At 43.1% G+C, this 25,023-nt stretch overlaps 1 protein-coding gene and 1 long non-coding RNA gene across 3 annotated transcripts in view; one reads left to right on the top strand and one right to left on the bottom strand.

The window, feature by feature from the left end:
• The window catches only part of LOC126262319 (follistatin), an 809,720-nt gene extending 787,771 nt beyond the window's left edge, over positions 1-21,949 (bottom strand). The window contains exon 1 of the mRNA XM_049958873.1: positions 21,701-21,949. Coding sequence (XP_049814830.1) covers positions 21,701-21,893 — 193 coding nt within the window. The 5' untranslated portion in view covers positions 21,894-21,949. The remainder of the gene's footprint in view (positions 1-21,700) is intronic.
• Positions 1-25,023, top strand: part of LOC126262320 (uncharacterized) — a 439,820-nt gene that overhangs the window by 307,786 nt on the left and 107,011 nt on the right. The gene's annotated exons all lie outside the window — the stretch shown is intronic.

The following is a 25,023-nucleotide window of genomic DNA, read 5'->3' as shown; positions in this document are numbered from 1 at the left end:
CAGCTCTGTGACGTCGGGTGTTGTCGTTTTGAAAGACGTGTATCTCCACAGCATACTCATCATTAAGACGTAGAAGAAAGAGCAACACTTGGACGCCGAGAATGTTAAAATAAACATACTAGTTCGTTTTAACTGGGATGAAGTTTCCCTTTAACATCACAGAACCACCTCTTGTCGGACTTAAGCCTTCCACACACTGCCGTATAGCGCTGTCGGTGCACTTGACATCCTGCAACATATGAAGAAGAGGAAAATTCGCGAGTTATCCGACCATACTACACGCCCATGCTACAATCCAGATCTGTGTTGTTTGGCGCATTGAAGATGTGCATCTTAATATGTATGTGTGAGCAATGGCCTTTTGCGAGGTACTCGAATCCAAGTGTCCGCTGCACGCAGTTCCTTCACATGGTTCGGAAACTTGTTAAGATGGACTTGCGTCACGGTAGACAGTCTGCGTCGATACACCAGCAAACCGGAAAACATTATTCATGGTGTGATAACGGGTAACTCGAAACAAAATAAATCCTATTTTGCCAATCTGTAACGTCTCGGCCGGCCGTATGGCCGAACGGTTCTAGGCGCTTCAGTCTGGAACCGCGCGACCGCTACGGTCGCAGATTATAATCCTGCCTCGGGCATGGATGTGTGTGAGGTCCTTAGGTAAGTTAGGTTTAAATAGTTCTAAGTTCTAGGGGACTGATGACCTCAGCTGTTAAGTCCCATAGTTCTCAGAGCCACTTGAATTTTGTCGCACCTCCACGTCGAGCTAAGTTTTGTGTGCTATTAAGTATTGTTGTTTGCAATGAACATGGCGACGAGCGATACCGTGGAAGTAATCAGTGAAATTCTGTAATCGAACGTGCACTATTAAAGCGTATGTATGAAACTGTATCTTACCAGGGAGAACTTGACGAGCAGCAACGCCGGTTGAGTGAGAAGTAATAAAACACAGCTCTAAAGTCATAGACACCAAGCAAAATGGCTTAGGCAGCAAACCTTCCGCGAATAGCAGCAGCAACAACCCACAGACCGACGCGTGACTAAGGTAAAGGAATTTACGTTTCGTGTAATATATATTCTGAATGATCGCCTGACGACAAGTCGAAATTCGAAACATATAGCGATGTGTTTTACTCAATAGGGAATTGTACATGGCATAATGAATGCTTATCTTGCGATTGGCTTCGACGGTATATAAATTTGATTCTCATTGCAAACTCAGAATATCTACTGCTTAACATGGGAATGAAATTAAATAAGATGACGCTAATTTCTCCGGTGAATCGAACTAATGTAAGGTTTTCATTTCTAGCCCAACCGATTCCTCAAAAAATTGGGACATTCACATAAGTTTCCTTGTGAGTCCTTAGCAGAGTTTCCCTGTGATGATCTACGAATGACATGATGTCAGAGAAACACAATGAAACTTAACACCTTTTCGGTAAACTCACTGGGCAGCAGATCTGGTGTTCTGCATGAACTGGAAAGTGATAACGAAATCGTTGTTTTTAGAAATACCAAAAATTGTTTACAACTATCTTTAGAATAGAAATCCAGAATCGTCCCTGTGAGTAAGAATGTTCCTAATACGTGGGTGAATCGTCACGTCCGTTGTGGCTTTATTGAAAGGAGATATGTGACGATTTATAATCTAATACATCAGACGTACTCATAGGCGCATAATGTATTTATGTATTAAATAGTGCTAAGTAGCGGAACAGTATCAAGAACCATTTATACGAAAACTGTATGAAAAAGAAAAAACACAAATTAGTATGTACGAATCAACTAGAAAGTATTGACTGATTGTAAGAGACGTTCCCTGAAGTTGCAATAGGGTGAAACTTTAAAACAGTTCTGAATTACGATAGCGTGTGTGTGGCACATACTTTTAAATTAAGGTACATTATATAACAGAGGCTATAGAAATAAAGAGTCACAAAGAACTGCAGGAGTCATAAAACCAGAGAATATAAAATGCTGGCGGTTGAAAATGAGGTAGCAGGTATTTTAGAGGATAGAGAGGTGGGGAAAACTGGATGGTAGTGAAGGAGTTTTCTTGGAACAGAACAATCTGGCGTGTACTCCAAGCGGGACAAGTCATAACACAAGTAAATGACTGTAATGGTTGTCGCTCTTTATTTATGTTCTGTGACGTGAAATGTAGGTGTACATTCCAAGTTGTCTATTAAGCAACAGCGATGTACGATCGGGGAAGCTTACAGCACTTGACAGCACTTGCCCATATTACTGCCACTGTGCTGGGAGTAGCTCGACTTTACCTCGTTGCAAGAAACCCCAGTTACTCATATTTTGTCTTCATATGAAGGGAAATCGCTCAATATACTGTTGGATGTTCAACACTTGGCCTGAAAAAATATTTACCGCCTATCGTTTAACTGATTTCGCCATAGCTTTCAAAGAATTTACAAGCGCGGAACACTTGTTTAAATCTTCGGAAGTAGCCTCTTACAGGCGCCCATCAACGTTAGTTTTGTTACAAGCTGTAATCGGCAGCAAATGCTCGTCTATGGTGAAGAGCTTGACACAGGAGAGGAATTTGTAGTGGGCCGCATCTTAAAGAAGTGTGTGGTCAACTCCTTCTGTACCTCTAAATAACACAAGAAGGTGGAAAATTCTCCGTCGCTATTCGTCAGCTGAAGCCATTACCCCGGTACGAAGGAATACGAAATGGATCGAAATTTTGAGTGGAAGTTTATGTTAGGATGTAATCTCCGCTGTTTAAGCTTGACTACACGAACATTTTAACGATTTAATATGTACTGAAATGGAGATTTATTGCTTCCAGGTGTGTGCTTACAACTCCAGTTTCTTTGGCGCCGATAACTGTTACCCCTATAATTTCTCGATATGGTGACTAAGAGGTGTACCAATTCACATAGTCATTGCTTAAATGAATACAGGAGGCGTTATCCCGACAGAACGTTTAGATATTTTTTACCGTAGAGGAAGGCCGATAGAGTACGCGTATTTACTACTAAGAAATACTGTAATAATGAAAAACAGCTGGTAAAAAAAACCGACATTTGCTGTTACTCGTCACCTACAACGCCTTCATAAAGGCGATTAGACCCTTGCTGCAACGCTATATATTTCATATCACACGTCATCAAAAATCACCGGTGTTTAAAATGGCAAAAATACAGTGGTTCCCTGACGACAGAAATAATACTGTAAATGTATTAGAAGCATAACAAGTGCCGCCCCGTCTTTATCGTAGGATGTATGCTGAAATGGAAGAAAAATAGGAATTAGTGTTTCATATATTTCCCAGAAACATACCAATTGCACTACGAAATAGGTGACCACCAAGTTTGTCTATGCTCGGCACATAAACTTCCTCTTCTGCTTGTAGATCGATTTCGATGACTAGAAAAACTGTTAGGTAACAGTTCTGTAGTTATGGTAGTTATGGCGTAATGGATTTAAGGAACGAGTGAAATCTAAACCCTTTTAATTTTGCAGACGCATTCTATTATAGTGGGACTGACAGTTTAAGAAAAGTGCTCGCCGTTCATTTGATTCAGAAAGTGATTGTTTGCGTTGTAGCGGCAGGACTCCGAGTCGGCAGTGGAGGGAGCTGGGGTTTTCTTGGCGCGGAGCTCTCTTCCGGCTCGGGTGCGGATGTTTCACGCATTTGTGCGGTTTAAAAATAGCGGTCAGTCGCGCTATGTACGTCGTATAGCCGTATTTCATTCTCAGAATAGCTCGGGAAGCGGCAGAACTTAGCTCCCGTCAGCCTAACCCGGCTACGGACTTAGCTTCGTGAAAGTCCCTTGCAACGTGGGACTCTTCTGCTATCTTTAAAGAGAAATATGACGCTTATTGTAAACAATCGACGTCAATTTCTTACAGATACGGAACTGTGTAGTTTGGATCAAAATTATTTCCTCTCCGAGAATGAAAACTACTGAAAGCTATTTGCTTCAAGTACTCGAGACTGTTGTCATTCGTCTCGGGATCTTCCACTGACGATCGTTTAAATAAATACATGCATATTAAACAACCGTCAGCCAAAGATCCCAGGGGAACTCGACATGAAGGGGTTGCGAAAACCTCAACAATTTTTGTTTGTACGACTACGGCCAGCTGACTGTTATAAACGTAGCTAGATTCACCCAGTAACATCTGATTTGCGCATTCAATAGCCGCAAAGACCGTCAACTGCTTCATGGAAACGTAATGTAGTGACAAGAATGTTGCAACCTATGAGCAAAAGGTTGATGAGTTATAACTGATGTCGAGGAATGTCACAAGATAGGCTGAAGTTTAACGATGGGTCGATACAATTGTCATAAAAGGCGACTCAGCTGGCAGTTCAGCTGAAAGTAGACATTTGAAAAATAAATAAATAAATAAATAAAAAACGGTTATAGTCTTATCGAAAGAAACGTTCTTTCACATGAACTGTTTAATGAAAATTTTATTCTGATGGCCAGCAGGAGAATAAAAGTAGTTTCTTTCGTCTACAAGTTCATAGTCTTAATAAAAAGTGCCATGCGATGCAAATATTTGATATTAACACCGCGTTGGGATTATAAATAGAATGATAACAAGCACAGTCGCAGTCCGTGGTAAAACAAGAAACAGCCTTCGATTCACCTGTAGGATGACTGCTTATGCACAGTTTTATGATTCATAAAGTAATAATGCCATTTTGAGCTACCGGCGGACATTAGGCGTATGGAAAGAAGGGGAACATATGCATTCGACTCGCGAATAGGCTCCAGAGAATTGCTGAAAAATGAGACAATGGTAACACGATACGGAGAAGAATGTATTTTGGATTTCTAAAATTCACTTTTTAAATTGGAATGTATGAAAATTTTTTAGCTCTCAAGATCTACGTTGTGGACAGGTGAAGGATCTGGGCCTAACATTCCAGATGTTGGACGACAGTTGTGAAACTATGTGACAATGCTCGGATTCGAAGTATTCCGGTTGGTTAATGACATTCTACACTTCGTTGCTATTATTTTCAGCTCAGCAGACACTCACTATTAACTTCCATTACATTCTCGAGTCCTTTCTGCTTCTACAATTATTTTGAAGTCAATGCTTCTGCTACTATCAGTTCAACTTTCCTGTGTGCTTGTTACATCTTCCACTAACCTGTGACTTCTTTCTTTGCTCGGCCATTCATTCTAACACTTCTTTATTTCGCACTTTGTCCAGTTTCCGGCACTGTCTTCAATTTGAGAAATTTTGTTGCCTAACCGATATAGCGTCGTAGCCAGTTCAAATGGTTCAAATGGCTCTGAGCACTATGGGACTCAACTGCTGAGGTCATTAGTCCCCTAGAACTTAGAACTAGTTAAACCTAACTAACCTAAGGACATCACAAACATCCATGCCCGAGGCAGGATTCGAACCTGCGACCGTAGCGGTCTTGCGGTTTCAGACTGCAGCGCCTTTAACCGCACGGCCACTTCGGCCGGCGTCGTAGCCAGTACTCAGCGAAATGATTGCGAGTAAGGAATATGTAAGAGTTAGTAAGAGTTACCATCCTATCTGATAAGTAACAGCTACAACTGTGAACGTGAAAGGAATCTCACATCACTGATAGATGTCATCAGAACAGCAATTATCCTCTAGTTACACTGAAAGCTATGTGGTGTGAAGTCACCGAACGATCAGAAGTGGGAACGTCGAAGGATAATACAAAAAAATGGGATTCTATGTAGATGTCGCGAATTGTGAACGTGGGTTAGCAAAAGTTCGAGATATGTGACTGATTCGAAGATTTTCGGCTGATGAAACACAATATGTTTCACTGAACGGTGAAGGAGATTATTTTTCGTGTTTATAGCTACGAAAATATCCATTCGGAGAACACAAGACAGATATTTACATTGCGAATATATCGTCTAGTCCTGTTCAAATAAGTGGATAGCACTTGGCAACAGACGTTGCCTGTCAAAAAAGTGAAGCACCCAGAAAACAGGGTCGGATATCAGTGTAACTTTTACAAGTGCACGTAACTGCTGGATATGTCAATGATTAGAATTACAACGCTCTGCGACAGGGAGAACGGCCACCAGAGTGCATTAGTGTAGTTCGTGTGAAGTGTTGTACCAAGGGTGGTAGGATATATAATGGGCTCGAACAGCGTCAGATGTTGAGTGATCACAGTGAAGGACACGGAGATGCCTAGCAGTAGTTTGAGAAAGCATTATCAGCACCTTACAGTTTGAAATGAGCCTCACTGTGCGTCTCCATTTGACCGACTGTTCGAATCGTGCATTATCCAGATTTGTGGGGCCTTCGGACGAGACGGTAGTCCGACGCTGGACTGCATAGGAACATGAGAGCAGACAGGCATACTCGGTGTTAAGGTTCCGGTGGACCACGTCTGACCACGACGTGGGAGGGTCGTCGTATTGTGTGCTAAGCACATGGAAACCTCTTCACATCTGCATCTATCATTCGAAAACAAGTGATGAATTTCATGGAACATTCTATGTCATCCCGTACCACTGGTAGGAGACTAGCAGCAGGAATCACCGTCCCACCCGCAGGCTGCCGTAACCACCACAACGCAAACAGCAGCAGCGTTTGGAGTATTGCCGTGACTGGACTGTTGATGAACGGCGTCATATTGTGTTCAGCGAGGAATCACTGTTCTGCACTACCCCGGATGACCACCATCGGCGAGTACGGCGGCGAATTGGGCAGAGGTTCCAGTCTTTCAACGTTTTGCAGACACACAACCTACTAGCGTCATGGTGTGGGGAGCTATCAGATATGACTTCAGATCTCGGCTGGTAGTGACTGACACAACACCTCGTCATCGACTTCCTGCATCTTTATGTGTTAACTCTCATTTTGCACATGCCAGTAAGTCGGTAAGTAATCTGAAAGTTGTTCTATGAACCGTTTGACAGCAACTTAAGTTCCTTTATCCTTTATCATTTAGCTACAACGTAGCAGGTCAGCAACTGGAAGCAGTTAATTCCATAAATTATCTGGGAGTAGGCATTAGGAGTGATTTAAAATGGGTCGGTAAAGCAGATGCCAGATTGAGATTCATTGGAAGTATCCTAAGGAGATGCAATCCGAAAACAAAGGAAGTAGGTTACAGTACACTTAGCCAACTTCTGGTGGCCGAGCGGTTCTAGGCGCTTCAGTCTGGAACCGCGCGACAGCTACGGTCGCAGGTTCGAATCCTGCCTCGGGCATGGATGTGTGTAATGTCCTTAGGTTAGTTAGGTTTAAGTAGTTCTAAGTTCTAGGGGACTGATGACCTCAGTAGTTAAGTCCCATAGTGCTCAGAGCCATTTCAACCATTTGAACAGTACACTTGTTCGCCCACTGCTTGAATATTGCTCACCAGTGTGGGATCCGTACCAGATAGGATTGATAGAAGAGATAGAGAAGATCCAACGGAGGGGAGCGCGCTTCGTTACAGGGTCATTTAGTAATCGCGAAAGCGTTACGGAGATGGTAGATAAAAATGGTTCAAATGGCTCTGAGCACTATGGGACTCAACTGCTGAGGTCATTAGTCCCCTAGAACGTGGAACTAGTTAAACCTAACTAACCTAATGACATCACAAACATCCATGCCCGATTCAGGATTCGAACCTGCGACCGTAGCGGTCTTGCGGTTCCAGGCTGCAGCGCCTTTAACCGCACGGCCACTTCGGCCGGCGATGGTAGATAAACTCCAGTGGAAGACTGCAGGAGAGACGCTCAGTAGCTCGGTACGGGCTTTTGTTGAAGTTTCGAGAACATACCTTCACCGAAGAGACAAGCAGTATATTGCTCCCTCCTACGTATATCTCGCGAAGAGACCATGAGGATAAAATCAGAGAGATTACAGCCCACAGAGGCATACTGACAATCTTTCTTTCCACGAACAATACGAGACTGGAATAGAAGGGAGAACCGATAGAGATACTCAAAGTAATCTCCGCCACACACCGTCAGGTGGCTTGCAAAGTATGGATGTAGATGTAAAAACCGCGGGGCAACTATGCAGATGTAGATGTAAATGTAGCAGGAGCTGCTTGCAGCCAGCACTTACTGATGCTTATTTCTGTCAGATGTTGAAAAACACGAGCCGTTATGGAAATATTATTCCCCCTTGGAATCAGTCTACACACTCGATTTAGGAAGATATGGAAACGTCCAACCCAAATTTTCAGATTGTGCAAAACCCTTTGTACCATACGTACCTCAAACCGGTCTTCGCCTCCTCAGTAATAAATGAGACAGTCTGATGGGCTCGGCCAGGAAATTATTTACCAATTCTTACGCTATTATTTCCGTCGTTTTGGTTGTCATTTTCATTGTGGAGTTACATGATTGATTCTTATATTCTTCTTGTAATGTGATCCGAATATGTACTGACTTATTGTATGACCTAGTATCACTGACTCAGAAGTCTAGATCAGTAAGGGGCAAATAGTAGGATCTCTGGCGTAGAGACTAAATTGGGATCAGTGGCTGCACTAGTGTGAAGAGAACAGGGCCGGGAGCCGCTGAGTGTGTTAGGCGCGTACCCCGGGCACGCACACAGCGCAGGTCCTCCGCAGCCCCAGGCGTTGTTTACACGCCGGAGTTGGCAGGCCTCCAGGCCGCCAGTGGCACGCACCGTCTCGGTCAGAGGAGTGATTGTGGGGGGGAGGGGTGGGCGGGGGGTGGCGTGCCGCAGGCGGGCCCGGGGCAGCGCGTAACGCGACACCGCGCCGCGCCACGCCACGCTGCGTCTCCTCCCCATTCATCCCGCTCTGACTCAACGCGTAAACACAGCCAGCCACGATCCGAAGCTGGACAGCACCACAGTCAGCGCTGCTCCCCTCTGAACTGGCTAGCGGCGCCGTCGCCTTCCTGCAAATTGCTTACTGCCGCGAATTGTACACTTTGACTGAACCACCTAACGTCAACACCCGTATCGTTCCACAAACGGTCTCACATATCAGAAACTGGCCGTGCAACCGAGATCGCTCATACAATGGCACTCGATCCGGAGACAGCCGGTTCGCATCGTGATGGTGGAAGAATCTATCGTTACAAATCTTCGGCCGACAAGAAAAGGGCCAGTTGCGAACTTCCCGTTCTTCAACCACTGTAACAGAGTTCTGTGTTAAATCCGACCCCTAATTTCTTGAGATGGTACCGTTACATTGTTACGTTAGCAGAAGATGTACCCCACGAACCGTAGACTAGGCCCCAAGGTTTGTACGATTGGTTTACGATGACAGGGTCGACCAGCTGGAGAAGGAGGCCAGTGTTCCTTGCCCTACATCTGCATCTACATACATACTCCGCAATCCACCATACGGTGCGTGGCGGAGGGTACCTCGTACCACAACTAGCATCTTCTCTCCCTGTTCCACTCCCAAACAGAACGAGGGAAAAATGACTGCCTATATGCCTCTGTACGAGCCCTAATCTCTCTTATCTTTGTGGTCTTTCCGCGAAATATAAGTTGGCGGCAGTAAAATTGTACTGCAGTCAGCCTCAAATGCTTGTTCTCTAAATTTCCTCAGTAGCGATTCACGAAAAGAACGCCTCCTTTCCTCCAGAGACTCCCACCCGAGTTTCTGAAGCATTTCCGTATCACTCTCGTGATGATCAAACCTACCAGTAACAAATCTAGCAGCCCGCCTCTGAATTGCTTCTATGTCCTCCCTCAATCCGACCTGATAGGGATCCCAAACGCTCGAGCAGTAATCAAGAATAGGTCGTATTAGTGTTTTACAAGCGGTCTCCTTTACAAATGAAACACATCTTCCCAAAATTCTACCAATGAACCGAAGACGACTATCCGCCTTCCCCACAACTGCCATTACATGCTTGTCCCACTTCATATCGCTCTGCAATGTTACGCCCAAATATTTAATCGACGTGACTGTGTCAAGCGCTACACTACTAATCGAGTATTCAAACATTTCGGGATTCTTTTTCCTATTCATCTGCATTAATTTACATTTATCTATATTTAGAGTTAACTGCCATTCATTACACCAATCACAAATCCTGTCCAAGTCATCTTGTATCCTCCTACAGTCACTCAACGACGACACCTTCCCTTACACCACACATCGTCAGCAAACAGCCGCACATTGCTATCCACCCTATCCAAAAGATCATTTATGTAGATAGAAAACAACAGCGGACCTACCACACTTCCCTGGGACACTCCAGATGATACCCTCACCACCGATGAACACTCACCATCGAGGACAACGTTCTGGGTTCTATTACTTAAGGAGTCTCCGAGCCACTCACATATGCTCGTACCTTAGTTAGTAGTGTGCAGTGGGGCACCGAGTCAAACGCTTTCCGGAAGTCAAGGAATATGGCATCCGTCTGATACTCCTGTAAAGAACGTCAGTCTACCCTCCTCCAGTTTCAGATTATGGATACGGAAACTGGTCGAGGAAGAATGCGCAGAGGATTGACGTGTCTCTGTATCCCATAAAGATAAAAACTAGGCTACGATCCAGTCAATAATTAGAAGCTCCCCCTGATTTCGAAAATTCCGCGCGAGCTGAAATCTGATAACTACCTTAGTACAAATGCGTACGAGCCGTGGTACAACTCCTTCCCTCGTAATCGAACAGAAATCAAGGATGATCCCTTCTGCGGCTGTCAGAAGGAACACGAAAGAGACGTAAACCACTTGCTGTATTCCTCCAGTTTCCTCAAAGAACAGCAAGACTGTTTACTACGAAAAACTGTGAAATTGAAAATGCCTCTTACAAAAAGTGCTTTAGGCGCTACAGTCTGGAACCGCGTGACCTCTACGGTCGCAGGTTCGAATCCTGGCTCGGGCATGGATGTGTGTGATGTCCTTGTGTTAGTTAGGTTTAAGTAGTTCTAAGTTCTAGGGGGCTGATGACCTCAGCAGTTAAGTCCCCTACTGCTCAGAACTATTTGAACCATTTGAACAAAAAGTGCTACTGTTTTCTTGTGTCATGAAGATTCCCAAATATTCCTGCCCGCATAGCCGTGCTTGTTTAAGTGCCGTTTCCAGGACGCGGAAGTGCGCCGATCCCGGATCGAATACGCCCTGCGGATTAACGACAAGGGTCGGTGTACCGGCCAGCCTGCATGTGGTTCTTAGGCTGTTTCCCGGATCCCACCAGATGAATAACGGGCTGGTCCCACCTCAGTTACACGATTCGTAATATTTAAAAAGCTTCCGCTCACTTTCGCACGAAGTGGCAGAGAGTTGGGTTACGCACTTCGTCTCGGGGGATATGGAGTGGCAACAGTAGGACATTTGGCCACGCCATAAATTAACCACGTCAAGTACGTAAATAACCACGCCAACGCTGCGTCGATGCGGGACACTGGCACAAGAAAAGAAGAAGATAATGAAGATCCTCAAATATATAAAGACTATTTTTTTTATACGTGAGAGCAACATGTGCATATGATATTTGGCGTGATTTATACGGCTGCAATATGTATGCACCTCAATATTTGTTGACTATTTTTAATATTCTATTTTGTCTGTAGCTGATATATCAAGATTTCTTAGTAGTAAGTATCTTACCTATGTGGACATTGTAAAATAATATTACATCATTGCTCAAACTGTATTATTGTGGCTTCTCTGTGTATACACTTTTAATTTGTACCAAGCTATTGGCACTATTGTTCACAAACGCAAGCCAAATAAAAATAAAAAAGAAACAATACACTTTGACGCAGTGACATGGTGTCTACATGAACATTAATACTCCCCAATCTATCGTACAGTGCATGGTGGAGGTACTTGGCACCAATATTATCAGTTTCCTTCCCTATTCCATTCGCGTACTGAGCGACAGAAAAATGTCTATATTGCTCTGTACGCGCTATCATCTCTGTTATCTTCGTCTCGCGATCCCAACGCGAGATACACGTGGCAGCGTAATGGTCGTGCAGTCATCTTCGAATAAACTTTCTTTAAGTTTAGCCAACGGCATTTTACGAAAACTACGTCGTCTTTCTTCCAAGGATTCCCATTTCAGTTCCCCCGTAATTTTCTGTCACACTTCGGTAAGGGCTATACCGACCTGTTGCCATCCGAGCAGCACAGATAACCGAACCGTAGTATGCAACTACGTCGGAAGCCTATCTGTGGGCACGTGTAACATTTACCAGCCAGCATAACCTTGCTATTCTGGTACTGCGGGGCGGCTGAGAGGAAGGGGCAATTATCGCCGTACATTTCCCGACGACACGCAGCTCCGCTGTGTGGTTTATGGATGATGGTGTCCTCCTGGGTAAAACATTTCGGAGGTAAAATAGACCACCTTTGGATCGTCAGGCAGGGTCAATTTAGGAGGATACTGTCACCAGAAAAAAATACTAAAAACACAAATCTTTTCTTCTACGGGTCGGAGAAAGGACTTTTAGTTCCATAAACCACGGAGTTACGTTGCAGTACTTGAGAGCATGAAATATTATCGAATGACTTGCAGGAATAGAATAGCGTGAAGAGCTACATGAAAACCAGTTATCAGGGAAGTGATTGCAATAATAATAGCAGAAGATCACGAAGATACAAGAGGCGATTAAAAAGTTCCTTTTCGAAGACCACACTAAACCCCTGCCTACAAGTTGGAGCTTATACACCCGCATCGTAGTCACGCTGGGTTGCATATACAGTGCAGCAATACCCACAAACGGAAACTTTTCGATTGCCCCCACTGTTTACCTGCTTTTAATATGCGATTTTCAGCATGAAAGGAAATGCTCACAAAAGATGCAGCAACAATAAGCAAACGTGATGTGCATTAAAAACACCACTGTAGGAGGTCTCCAACTAGCTGTAGCTATGTTGATGATCGTAGTAGTTAGCTCACAATAGTTTATACTTGATTGTGGGTCAAATGTCCTCAGTTTCGATTTGAATGTTACGCTGTGACATTTTTTTCTTCATGCGTGAGTTATTTGTTATGTTAAAAATCTGAAAAACAGTTTTACTGCTAATACTACCCTCAAATACTAAATTAAGTTCACTGAGCGCTGTCATTTAGCCGTAAATGTACATCCAGTCTGGGAGGAGGTACTCGATATTTTCACACTTAGAATGTCCTCGGCCTCTTCGTCGGCGTTACTCTACCAGTCTGCATAATGACTAGGCCACTAGATTAGAGCGTTTTTCGGCTCCGCTACATACGGGTCCGAATGTTCTATTGAGTATCGCGCCACTATTCCTGAAACAATTTCATTATAGGAATTAAATGTTCAGATTTCAATGAGTCCCAAACACACTTTCATATCGAAAAATTCACTTTATTCGGCGCTAAATTCACCAAAATCTTAGCTCACATCCGTACACGTTGTTCGTGTACGTGAGATTCCCTGTCATGATTCAAGGTGGCCATCGAATATCTGCCCAGTGATCAAAATCAGACTATGACGTTGTACTTAAAACTGACATGGAATCGCTCCGCTAAAATGTGTTAATGTCGTGATGGTAAAGGCAACAAGAACAGCCTACGTGATTACTCCTAGAACTATTGTACCCTTTTAATCTCCGCAGCATGTCCGCATTCGTGGAGTGCGGATGTAAAACACTGTTAATGGCGATGGTTTTGTTGATGAGGACGTGAAGTTCGGTGACCACGTTGGTACTATTTCATAGGAATGAAGAAAGAAAGAATTGGGGATGGATGGTAAGAAAATCGGCCTGTATTTTTCAAAGGAACCATCCCTGCATTTGCCTTAAGCGGTTTAGGGAAATCGATGAAAATCTAAATCTGCATGTCAAATTGGGAATTTGAACTAGGGTTCTTTCGAATGTGAGTCCAGTGTCTTAACCACTGCAACACTTCAATCGGTTTTTCCATAGGGTGAAGCTATAAGCCGCCAATGTCACTGGGTTTCACTTTATTCTTTCAATCCATTACCATCATCAGCATCACTAATACGACACAACACTGCAAATCACCGTTGACAGTCAGCTACAAGAAAAGACGCAACTTTCGCTGTTCGCAAAGGAATTTGTCCAAAGAGCGATGGATGTGAAAGTACTCTCAGGTGACAAAATTCAGCCTTACTTTGAGAACGTTTCGCACATATTTTTAAGAAATAATGAGCTGGAAAAGCTGAAAAAAGTTGCATCACTATGATAACACGGTCGAGAGCTAATGTCGTTAAATAGTATATGGTATAGTAAAAAAGATATTGCCACGTCAAAATTTCGACATAAAAATTAAGAGCGTTCGCCAACTTAATATATTCGCTCGTTTGGAACTATCATCCACTAAATTCCTTTTCTCAATATCTGTTACTATTATGAAATGTTAGAGACCCTCACGGTTGAGTAAGACTTGTAATCCAGTAATCATTTGAGATGTGAGTTTCATTGAAGGTGTCACATGTGCCGTGACAGAGTTCTCATCGTTCACCGCTATAGAGGTTTACCATGTCCGATAATTTTTGTGTGACCTCGTACCCTTGCTTCGCCTGACTTGATACTTGTGCAGCATCGAATTGAATACTCTGTAACTGAATGAACTATCTTAATATTCTCCGAGCGCCAGCTTTACTTTTTCGTGAACGGTATAACCAGAATGAGTCATCGTTCCATTTCGTATATTAAGGCTCCAAATTTCATGCACCTGTCTCTGTAGGTGATTTACATAAATTCTTAACGAAGGAGACCCGCAACCCTCTCTACCAGACGCGCTCAAAGATTTAGAAGTGGAAAAATCCGCTATTGACCCATCCTTAACCAGATAGCCCAAATGGAACGGCAATTACAAGATACATTCCCAAAGCTGTTAAAAAGAGCAACAAGAAATGATCACAGAGAAGTTTTCGGAATATAATAAAAATTATCAAGAAAAGTTATTAGGTGTAGGATGGTCTTTCCATGCAAATATTTCTCGCTGGCGCCAGAATTATTCTTTTTTGTATATAAAAACAATGTTATCTCAGTTTCTGACTCAAGTAGGTATCACCATGTTCTCAGAATGCCAAGGGTGTTCAACAAAGAAAACAGCTTAGGTAGAATACACTAAACCGTAGCTGCGCAATCGCGAACCGTGGGGAATTGGATCGTTAATAGAGGCTTAACCGACATCAAAATTCAGCCGTGTAGAAGATGGCTTCTTGCATAATGATTTATCAATGTAATTAGTATGGACACCACTGTTCGAAGGCAACACTGTTAATTAATTCGCAGCAAGTACTGGTATGTAATGACATGTACTTAATGACCTCGATAGATGTCACAGCTCAGAGTCATAACCAACTGAAACATTCACGATATTCTCGATCACAAAAAAACATGCTTGATTATGTAATTCGATCAGTTTTGTATGCACGTATAATTGCCATTGAGTATAGTAGTACTGGATGATGTACATCCGAGAACTGTTGAGGGGGACCACATTAAACACGGCACAGCGTTACAAAATTGTTACAAAGTGCATATTAATTTAAATAGACAACGTGTTCTACATTTAACGTACTTGAGGCGAAAAACGAAAGTGTTGCAGGAAGAGCTGTCCAGTCCTTAACATCTGGCAACAAACAAAATTCCATAAGCGGTTAGACACTTATGGGCAAACGTACCCTTCTTTCGAAATCATCGTTCATAAAACGGAAATTTCTCCGTTCCTTTTCCACGAGACAAAGAATGAAAAATCCGAGACACTGAGAATGCAATTGCTGAACACCTTTGCACTTAACTACCGGTACTACTCAGTGACGTTAAAGGTCGCAAGGTTTTTACATGAGAGACACATCTCATAGAAGTAGTCATCTGACGAAAAATTTGATTATATTTAACTGACAACGCTCTTCGAGGCGACACATTGGTCGTCAGATTTTATGTTTCAGTTTCGAATTACAGGAAGTCGCTATCTCGTTAGGGGAATATAAATGGCAGAAAAAAAATCATCGTTGTAGTTACACAACAAATGCAACAGAGTGCACTGCCACATTTTACGTTGGAGAAATAGAAAAAAAAAATGGGGAAAACATGAGGATCATTCGCAACATTCTGGGAACTACCACGAGGAAATCGGCAACTGCAAATTTAGAAGCAACAAAGAACTCTGTCAAAAAAGTTCCCAAACTCTCAGGCACAATTCTGAGAAGTAGATCCGTTTCTTTGGGCGTGTGAAAAGAATAGGGGACAAGAGATGAACTAAAAGAATCTGCCGGTATTTCACTGACAAAAGGTGCAAAAATCAGTGGCTCAAACATACTCGAAAAGACTTGATGACATCAACATAACAGAAGAAATTCAAACCAGAGAAAAATTCAGAACCAAAATAAAATAAATGCTTCAAGTGTTTTCAAGAAAAATAGGAGAAACGTGGAAGAATCTTTACCCAGGAACAAAACAATAGCACAGCGGGAAATGAAAAAAAAATATTGGCAGGACAGATAGAAGAACCTAATTCGATGGAACAGTAACTCTAAGTAACCGTTTTACGTGGTTCGTGGTTAGCCGGATTCGAAGTACGGAGAAGAAGGCAGATGTAGAGGGCACCACCGTAACACTGTCTTCGAGATGTGATACAGCCACTCTCTGTTAGTATACGCACGCTGTGTCTAAAATTGTTGGGCGTATTTCTAGGATAGCTACCAATGCCAAATCAAGAGAACCTTCATATTCACCGATGCGCTTCGCTGACTTGGTACTGAAATATTTTCTGTAATGTTGCCGATTGAAGTGATGGCGCGCTCGAGCCCTACAAAATTAGTCCCTGTTAATACGAAGAACCTTGTGATATACACATGCTGAAATTCCAGAACGTTTTCGTCACATAACTAGAGTTGTACGGGAAGGTGTTCGACATGCCTGATAGTCTGCAAATTCGTCTCAACCAGTTTTTCAAATTTTTATTTGTAGAAATATCTTAAAACGTTAATGTTTTCAACGAAGATTCATGAAAACCAAGGGAAATTTTCGACTTGTATGTCTTCGAAATTAAATGATGCAACAAGTTCAAGAGCGTACGGCGGCAAGGTGAGTACATTTTAAATATCTTCTATGACGGTCTGAAAGTTCATGCTGTTGTAGACAGTTCGCACGGAACATTGTAAATAATTACCACTGTGTTCAAAGCCATTCTTAAGTTTTTCAAACGGATCAGAAACAGTTTTCCAAGCGTTTTCTGCAGCAGGGAAAATTCATTACCATACAGTTTTTCAGTCGCCTTTTCACTTGTGAGAACTGTAGAAAGCCGCTTGTAAACAGATCGGGCCTCTTTGGACGGTGCTTACAAACTTTTAAGCCTACTGCTTAATCGATATCACGATGAAAAAACCCAGGACCTTGTCGACATCGTAGTCGTACAATTTTGAGCAGCTGTGTGACATGAGACAGTCTGTTCCTAGCTAATGATTTTACTAGGTGACAACGGAGACTGATCTCGCGCTGAAGGACAAAAGCACTATTTTCTTATGCACAGACATTTTCGGGTTTTGCATGTAACATCAACCTCTTGTTTCTAATTTCGTAGTAATACAAACACGTTAGCCAACTGTAACTCCTATATACATACTGCGAGATGGATTAATTTCTAAGTTTCCAAGTGTATATTTTTGTACCAACTGGTACGTTTCATGTACTTCTCCATCAAGCAGTGTGGTACCCATAAAAAGTATAGCTTCCTCAGTATATTATTTTGGAGAGTGATCTGACTACAAATGCTGACAAGACTAAGAACTCACCAATCCGGTACCACAAAGGGGGAGCATGTTCCTGAATTATCATTTATACTGCAATCGCCTTCTTTTAAGTGATGGATAGAAGATCGGCGTGTGCGCGGAGGCTTCGAGGCCAAACACACGTTTATGAAACTCAGAATATGCTACACGACATTCTCCAGGCGGTGGCGATATTTCTTCGAAGAATCCCTTGCACGCCTTCAAGAAAGATTGTACTGTAACGATGCTTACCATTCTTCTTTGTTTGATTACGACGCACTCATCAACAGCTATGACCGAAGTGGTGGGAGAACATAAGGTTCATGAAATTTACCTATTGTGCTTTCTGTTTGTGCCAATGAAAAATTACTACAGAAAACGCTGGTTTGCTGTCAAAGAACCTGAAGTGCTCCAAAAACTGTCACACAACTGTTATCTGTAGTTAAACAGTAAGTGATAATGACTGTGGTTGGAGAGTTGTGGATCAGATGAATGACTAATTTCGGATGTGTCCTCGAGCTTAAAATATGTTGTTACTAATTTTGTGTCCACTTCACCTGTGAACAGTCAAGCACATTCATTGCCAATCATTAACGTTCCGTTTCGTGACAGAACGCAACATAAGTAGAAAATGTTCATAAATGTATATCATTGTCACAACTATGTGAAAAGAATGGAAGTCTTTTGGTTCGCAACGTTTAGATCAATCTTGTGCTACGGAATAGGAAATTCACTAAACAAATCTAGTGGAGGCCAGCAGATGCTAGTGACTGTTGCAGTGAAAATTCGAAACTGAGGGGCAAAACATGATTGTTGATAAACCTTCCAAGAACATGATAGTTCATTGGTTCACCATATAATTACGAGCTCGTACGGTAAGAAGTCCTTTTTAAACTACTTCCCAATCCTTGTGGAGAAGACGAAAGACGCAGTCTGCTTGTCATGGACACTAAGAATGACAAAGTTTCTAAACCTGTTCTGAAATAGATCAGTAACAAAGCAATTAGAAACGGGAAGTCTGTTCGAGTCTTGTGTCATAACTTCTAAGAAAGAGACGCTGTAAAGCCATTATAGCATTTGCATCGGAAGTTTAGAATGTAACCCTTATGAGCACGGTCATACACGAAACGGATCATATGACAGACTTAGAAGACTTGTTTTTTACTCGTGACCGAGGTACTTAGGAAAACATTCGTATCCTATGGCAATACAGATGGACTGATTTTTTCCTACAAAAAGTGATTAAAAGAATATTAGAATATGAAAAGCTATAATCGTATTTTAATTGTGAGAGATGCAGATATCAAACTTTCAGGAAGAGAGAGGCGTCTGCCAATAGAAAGCATAGCAGAACTGTATATTTAGGTTAACATGTGCTGCACCAATAGAAACACGCTAAAATGGTTCATCGGAGTTGCGAGGAAATTTCCGCGTTACTTTGCGAGCCCGACGAATGTTTTAAATACGCCTCTGTTGGTGAAGGTTGGCGTAATTCCTTTCCGTCCATCTTCCAATTTACAGTTAAATCAGGAAGAAGACGTTCCGCCAGTTCCGTTAGCGGCGAACCATTTAAAATTAAGATTGCAAGAAAATACGTTTCGGGGAGAGTAACGTCGACTCCTGATTCGCTACGAGAAATATAAGACCGTAGGGTCAGCGAGAACCTATATTTAATTTCAGACAGTGAATACCACATGACACTTTAACACGAGAGGTGTATACTAGAGGGGAGCTGTTGTTTAACCCAATTTCCAGTCAGCTTGTTGTAGGGAAAGAGTCAAGTGTTTGCTGAAGAACGATCTGTATGCATAAGCGAGAAACCATTCTGGCATTTGGACAGAGAGGCTTCCACGAACACAGGAAGGACGAGCCTGAATAGGCACCAAATCAGGTTCTTGCTGTAAGTTCGTTCAGCTTCCTAGAAATATGTTACGCTCCTTGCTTCGATCAGACACTTTCTTTAAATTCTGTAATCAGCCACCTTTCAATGTTCTATGGTAGGATAAAGTTATAGCCTGGAGATCTGCGATTAACTTCTATAAAGTCCCTCTAAACCTCATTTAGTTCCAGGAATAAGACTGTTATGTTTATAATGTTACAGAAAACATCAATATATTTCCTTTACAATTTTTGTTAAAGTGTACATTTAAAAATAAACTTACGTTACTCGCATTGAGTTATCTCTGCGTTCTGTCTGCGTTTTATTATATTCTTCTATTAAGAACAACCACATTAAGTGCACTCAAAATTCCCGAAGCCATTAGCTAGGAAACAGATTACACGTTTCACAATATTATTTTGTTTTTGTTACTGTACATACGATGAAGAGGAGAGTAACGGTAGCAAAATAAACAGTAATTATATCAAGATGTAGATACTCGTATGTTACTCGAACTAGGGATAGAAACATAATGTTTTGATTTAAAATAGGAAAAGTTCAGAGATACCTTAAAAAGGATTGTTTCATTACTTGGTAATCATGTATACGAAGAAAGTTCTTGTAAGCAACTAATATCTGTCTTCTTTCCTTCATATCTCATGGAGATAGTAAATAATTATTTACGAAGAAAATAACAAATAATGGACTGTCTGGAAGCAAAAGCGTCAAGTTGTTTGCATTAGTTCACAACGTTCTTCAAAAGCTATTACAGTCCCAGCTGGAAGTCATTACTTCCAATCTCTAAGACAACCACAATAAAGGAAGACGCAGTTTCACAAAATATTCACAAATAGATCGAGCTATATTGCTGAGTTGGTGATACTGGAAACAGTCAATCGAGAAGCCTAAATGTAATACCGAAATCAATAACCAAGCGCAATGTACATAACTGGACCTAGAAGAATGGAAAAAAATCATAAATACTTTGTATTATCTAGTCGTAAACTGGCACTATGATACCATAGCTATGGGAGTATACGGGTAGTTTCTTGCTTATATCGAGTCGAAAATAAACAACGGTTATTTATTCTGTTGATAAAAGAAATTCGTTGCAGGAAAATGGATCTTGTACCATGGGAAAGTAACAATCGCACTTGAAAGCTGTCATTTTTGAGTCTACAGTTGCAAAGTAATATCGGTTCCTTCACATTAAAACTATTGCTTATTCTACATGTTTCAACAGATCCTGGTGTACGCAGGAAAAGACAAAATTCCAGTGGGACATATGTAACAAAATCGCAAAACTCGTTAGTGGTGATTCCTTGTAACTACTGTATCTCCCAGAAGATACTAATGATAATAATTATAATAAACACAATACTAATAAATTAGAAGCAACTAAGGGACGGTACAAAACACAAAAATTAACGAAAACAGACACGTTGCTGGCTCTGCATCAGACTCATTCATTATAAGACGCAGTACACAACACAAATCAAATAATAATAGCTGAAGACTATCTTAGTTTCAATAAGAAGTCATGTATGTACGTAAATTAAGATATAGCGGTTACTGCGCGTCAAAAATAAATCAAATATAACAACTAAGCGCGTTCATCTATACAGCGGATAAAATTCAGCAACGCTCTCGCGAGAAATTCTGTCGTATTAGTTCACTTTCGGTCGACGGGAGTCCCATGTTACGGACGGGCACGATTTGGCCGTGAATACAGCACGCGGCGAGGGGCGGCACCTGGCTGCCGATTATCAGAGGCGCAGCACGCGGCTGCTCGCCAGAGCAACAAGTAGGCCCCACGTGCACACGGACAGTCCATCCTCTCTTCCACGAAATTTGAAGGCGGGCGACTGCGGATATAAAAAGCAAACTGGGTACGAACGCAGTTAAGTGAGAAGACGCGAAGTACGGGGACGAAAGAGGCGGGGAAAATTCAAGAAGCTGGCCGGCAGCGCGAGGGCAGGTCTTTGCTCCTGCGGACGCGGCGAGCACGTGGCAAAGGAAAGCGGCGCGCCACTGGCAGCGGCAGCGGCCGGCTACCGAGGCCGTCAGTCGAATTCGCGCAGAGCGGCGGCGGTGCGGGCCGAGCGCAGCCGGCCACTGAACCCCGCGCAAACCTGTTCGGCGGCGGCGGGCAGAGGCCGCGGCGGCGGAAGGACTCACTCACCTCTGGCTCCCGGCATCAGCAGCGTCAGCACCAGCAGCGACAGCAGTATCGGCAGCATAGGCGGCACGGCGGGCGTCGGCAGCATCGCCACGGCTGGCAGGAGCGGCTGCGGTTGCGACTGAGGCGGTGGCGTCCGGCTGCGGCCGGTGTCTGGCGACGACTGGCCACGTGGGCCATGGTGGTGCGTGCACATGGTGGCCGCGCGCGTCCGTCACATGACGGCGCCGGGCGGCGGCGGCGGCGGCGGCTGCTGCTGCTGCTGCGCGGGCTCTTGTGCGGCGGCGGCGGCGGCGGCGGCGGCGGCTCGCGGTGCCGTGGCGTGGCGGCGCTGGCCGCTGGCAGTCGGCTCGCTCCGCGCTCTGCTGCTGGCCGCTCGGCTGGCGCGGCGCGGCGGGAGGCAGGCGGGAGGCGAGGCGGAGCGCGCCGCGGGCCGGGCCGGGGCCGGGCCGGGCCGCAGCAGGCCGCGGCGAGCCGAGCCGAGCGCAGCGCCGCGCCGCTCCGGACAGCGCCGCGAGCCGGCCCGAGCGCGCCCGACCGCCGCCGGAGGCGCCCGAGCCGCCACGCCGCGCCCCCACCACCGCCACAAAAACAGCGCCCACCGCCGCCGCCGCCGCCGGCTCACTCGGGGGCAGAGCTCCGCCGTGGCGGCTGCTCTTTCGTTAGCCGTCTGTGCTGCGGCCGCTGTCGCCGCTACCTGCGTAAATATGGTATCCCTCGTTTCCTCAGACAAATTATAGTCCACCTTAAACCAGAAAGCTGAGTTTCTTCTGGACTATAAAACGTTGAAACAATTTACTGGTATACAGCTCGGTGCCGTCTTCGACAGCCGCCGATGTTTCGGCAGGTCAACGGCCCGTCATTTTCAGGGGAGAAATGGAAAGAGAAAGGCCGGTGCAAGGAAATTTAAACACTCGGTAGGTGGAGCTACACCGACCAACAACAATAGCACCGTATATGCAAAGAACAGCCGGCCGGAGTGGCCGTGCGGTGTAGTGTAACGACGTAAGTTTTGTATAAATGATTTTCTTTTGACATATGACCTTGTGCAGACTTCTTCACCTACGTCAGTTACAAAATATTTCAAAATGATTTAAATTCTTTTTAAACTTGTCTCTGAATGGTTCTTGTACGAAACTGTAATTAAAAAATCTTCATTTGAGTCTTTTGCGCAGAATCAATGTCCAATTGGTTTGCGCAAACTTTTTTCAATTTAGATGTCGTTTCTTTCTTCTCAGAAATTATATTAATGCAAGTTATCTTCTTTAATAAATATTAAAACAACATTGAATAAACTTTTAAGACTCAAACTCGCTATGAACGTTGTCAAAAATTAATAATCTTGTCAAATAAATCAGTAATACTTCTTCCTTAATATGATTCTTCATAAATAAATTCTCGGAACACGTTTTTAAACTTTTGTAGTATACACTAGTTTATTATCTTCATGTATACTACATATAGACGTGAACATGAGCCTTGACAAGATAGGACTGAACATTTACAACATGATTAAACTCTCTATGACGTCATTGCTGTAGAAACATTACAAATTCTTATTATTTCAGTTTTTAGAAGCACGACGCAACAACTCGGTTTCAGGATCTTCTGTTGCTCTTTGGCTGTCGACCCGCGACGTATAGTGGCCAGCGATTTTCTCTCTGGTCCCGGCAATGAAGATGCTGTCTCAGTTTGTTGCGCCGCTCTCTCCGTACACGAAACATAAAAATAATTACAAAACTTTAGATAATTCACAACCATTACAAATATTACAAAATACATAAACAAAACACTAAATTAAACTTATATTCACCTGCAAACTGGGCTGACACTGGTGGATGGGTGACGCTTCAATTTCGCGTCCCACTACAGCGGTGCTAGGCGCTAAAGTCTGGAGCCGAGCGACCGCTACGGTCGCAGATTCGAATCCTGCCTCGGGCGTGGATGTGTGTGATGTTCTTAGGTTAGTTAAGTTTAAGTAGTTCTAAGTTCTAGGGGACTGATGACCTCAGAAGTTAAGTCGCATAGTGCTCAGAGACATTTCAACCATTTTGCAAAGTACACACACCGTTAGTGAATGTTAATTGCCAGCGAGTGGGCAAGTGGCTCTAAGTCTATTCTTTGACGAGGGAGAGAACATTCTTAAGTACAATTTAAGTAAAACCCTCCGGCTCTATAATAAACTTTCTAACTTAACCCTTTAAGGATCAGTGTGATTTGTGCCTGAAACCACTTTTTAATTACCGGGTGATCAAAAAGTCAGTATAAATTTGAAAACTTAATAAACCACGGAATAATGTAGATAGAGAGGTAAAAATTGACACACATGCTTGGAATGACATGGGGTTTTATTAGAACCCAAAAAACAAAACAAAAAAAGACAAAGTATTGCTAGACGCGTGAAAGATCTCTTGCGCGAGTCGTTTGGTGATGATCGTGTGCTCAGCGGCTACTTTCGTCATGCTTGGCATTCCAGGTCCCCAGACCTCAGTCCGTGCGATTATTGGCTTTGGGGTTATCTGAAGTCGCAAGTGTATCGTGATCGACCGACATCTCTGAGGATGCTGAAAGACAACATCCGACGCCAATGCCTACCATAACTCCGGCCATGCTTTACAGTGCTGTTCACAACATTATTCCTCGACTACAGCTATTGTTGAGGAATGATGGAGAACATATTGAGCATTTCCTATAAAGAACATCATCTTTGCTTTGTCCTACTTTGTTATGCTAATTATTACTATTCTGATCAGATGAATCGCCATCTGTCGGACATTTTTGGAATTTTTGTATTTTTTTAATTCTAATAAAACCCAATGTCATTCCAAGCACTTGTGTCAATTTGTACCTCTCTATCTACATTATTCCGTGATTTATTCAGTTTTCAAATTTATACTGACTTTTTGATCACCCGGTATATTATTATTATTTTTTTTAAGTACTAGTGTTTTTAGCATAAAAAGCCGTTGCGAGGCCTAGCGGTACAAAGGGGCATTCCTACGAATGTAGTGCACTGTAGTAATCACTTATAGCGTCAAAGCAACAATCGGCACGAAGATTGCGCTATACTATTGTAGGAGATTATGATATATCAGGTCACCCTCCATTCAGAGGCTGTTGCACGCAAATACTGTTATATTGGCATGTAAATAATAGATTTCAGCTATCAGTCGTCCTTTTGAAATTTTATTGGCAGATATAGATTTCAGCTAGAGACTAGTATTCAATGAACTGTGAATGAAGCCCGACCAACAGGCTTTACATGCATTGATAAAAAATGATAGTGCATTGAGAATGGCTAGTTTCTAGCTGAAATCTAGATCTGC

The sequence above is a fragment of the Schistocerca nitens genome, chromosome 6 (assembly GCF_023898315.1).
Source record: "Schistocerca nitens isolate TAMUIC-IGC-003100 chromosome 6, iqSchNite1.1, whole genome shotgun sequence".
Taxonomy (NCBI): Eukaryota; Metazoa; Arthropoda; class Insecta; order Orthoptera; family Acrididae; genus Schistocerca; species Schistocerca nitens.
Note: the sequence above shows the minus strand (reverse complement) of the source record. Positions and strands in the feature narration are given on the sequence as shown.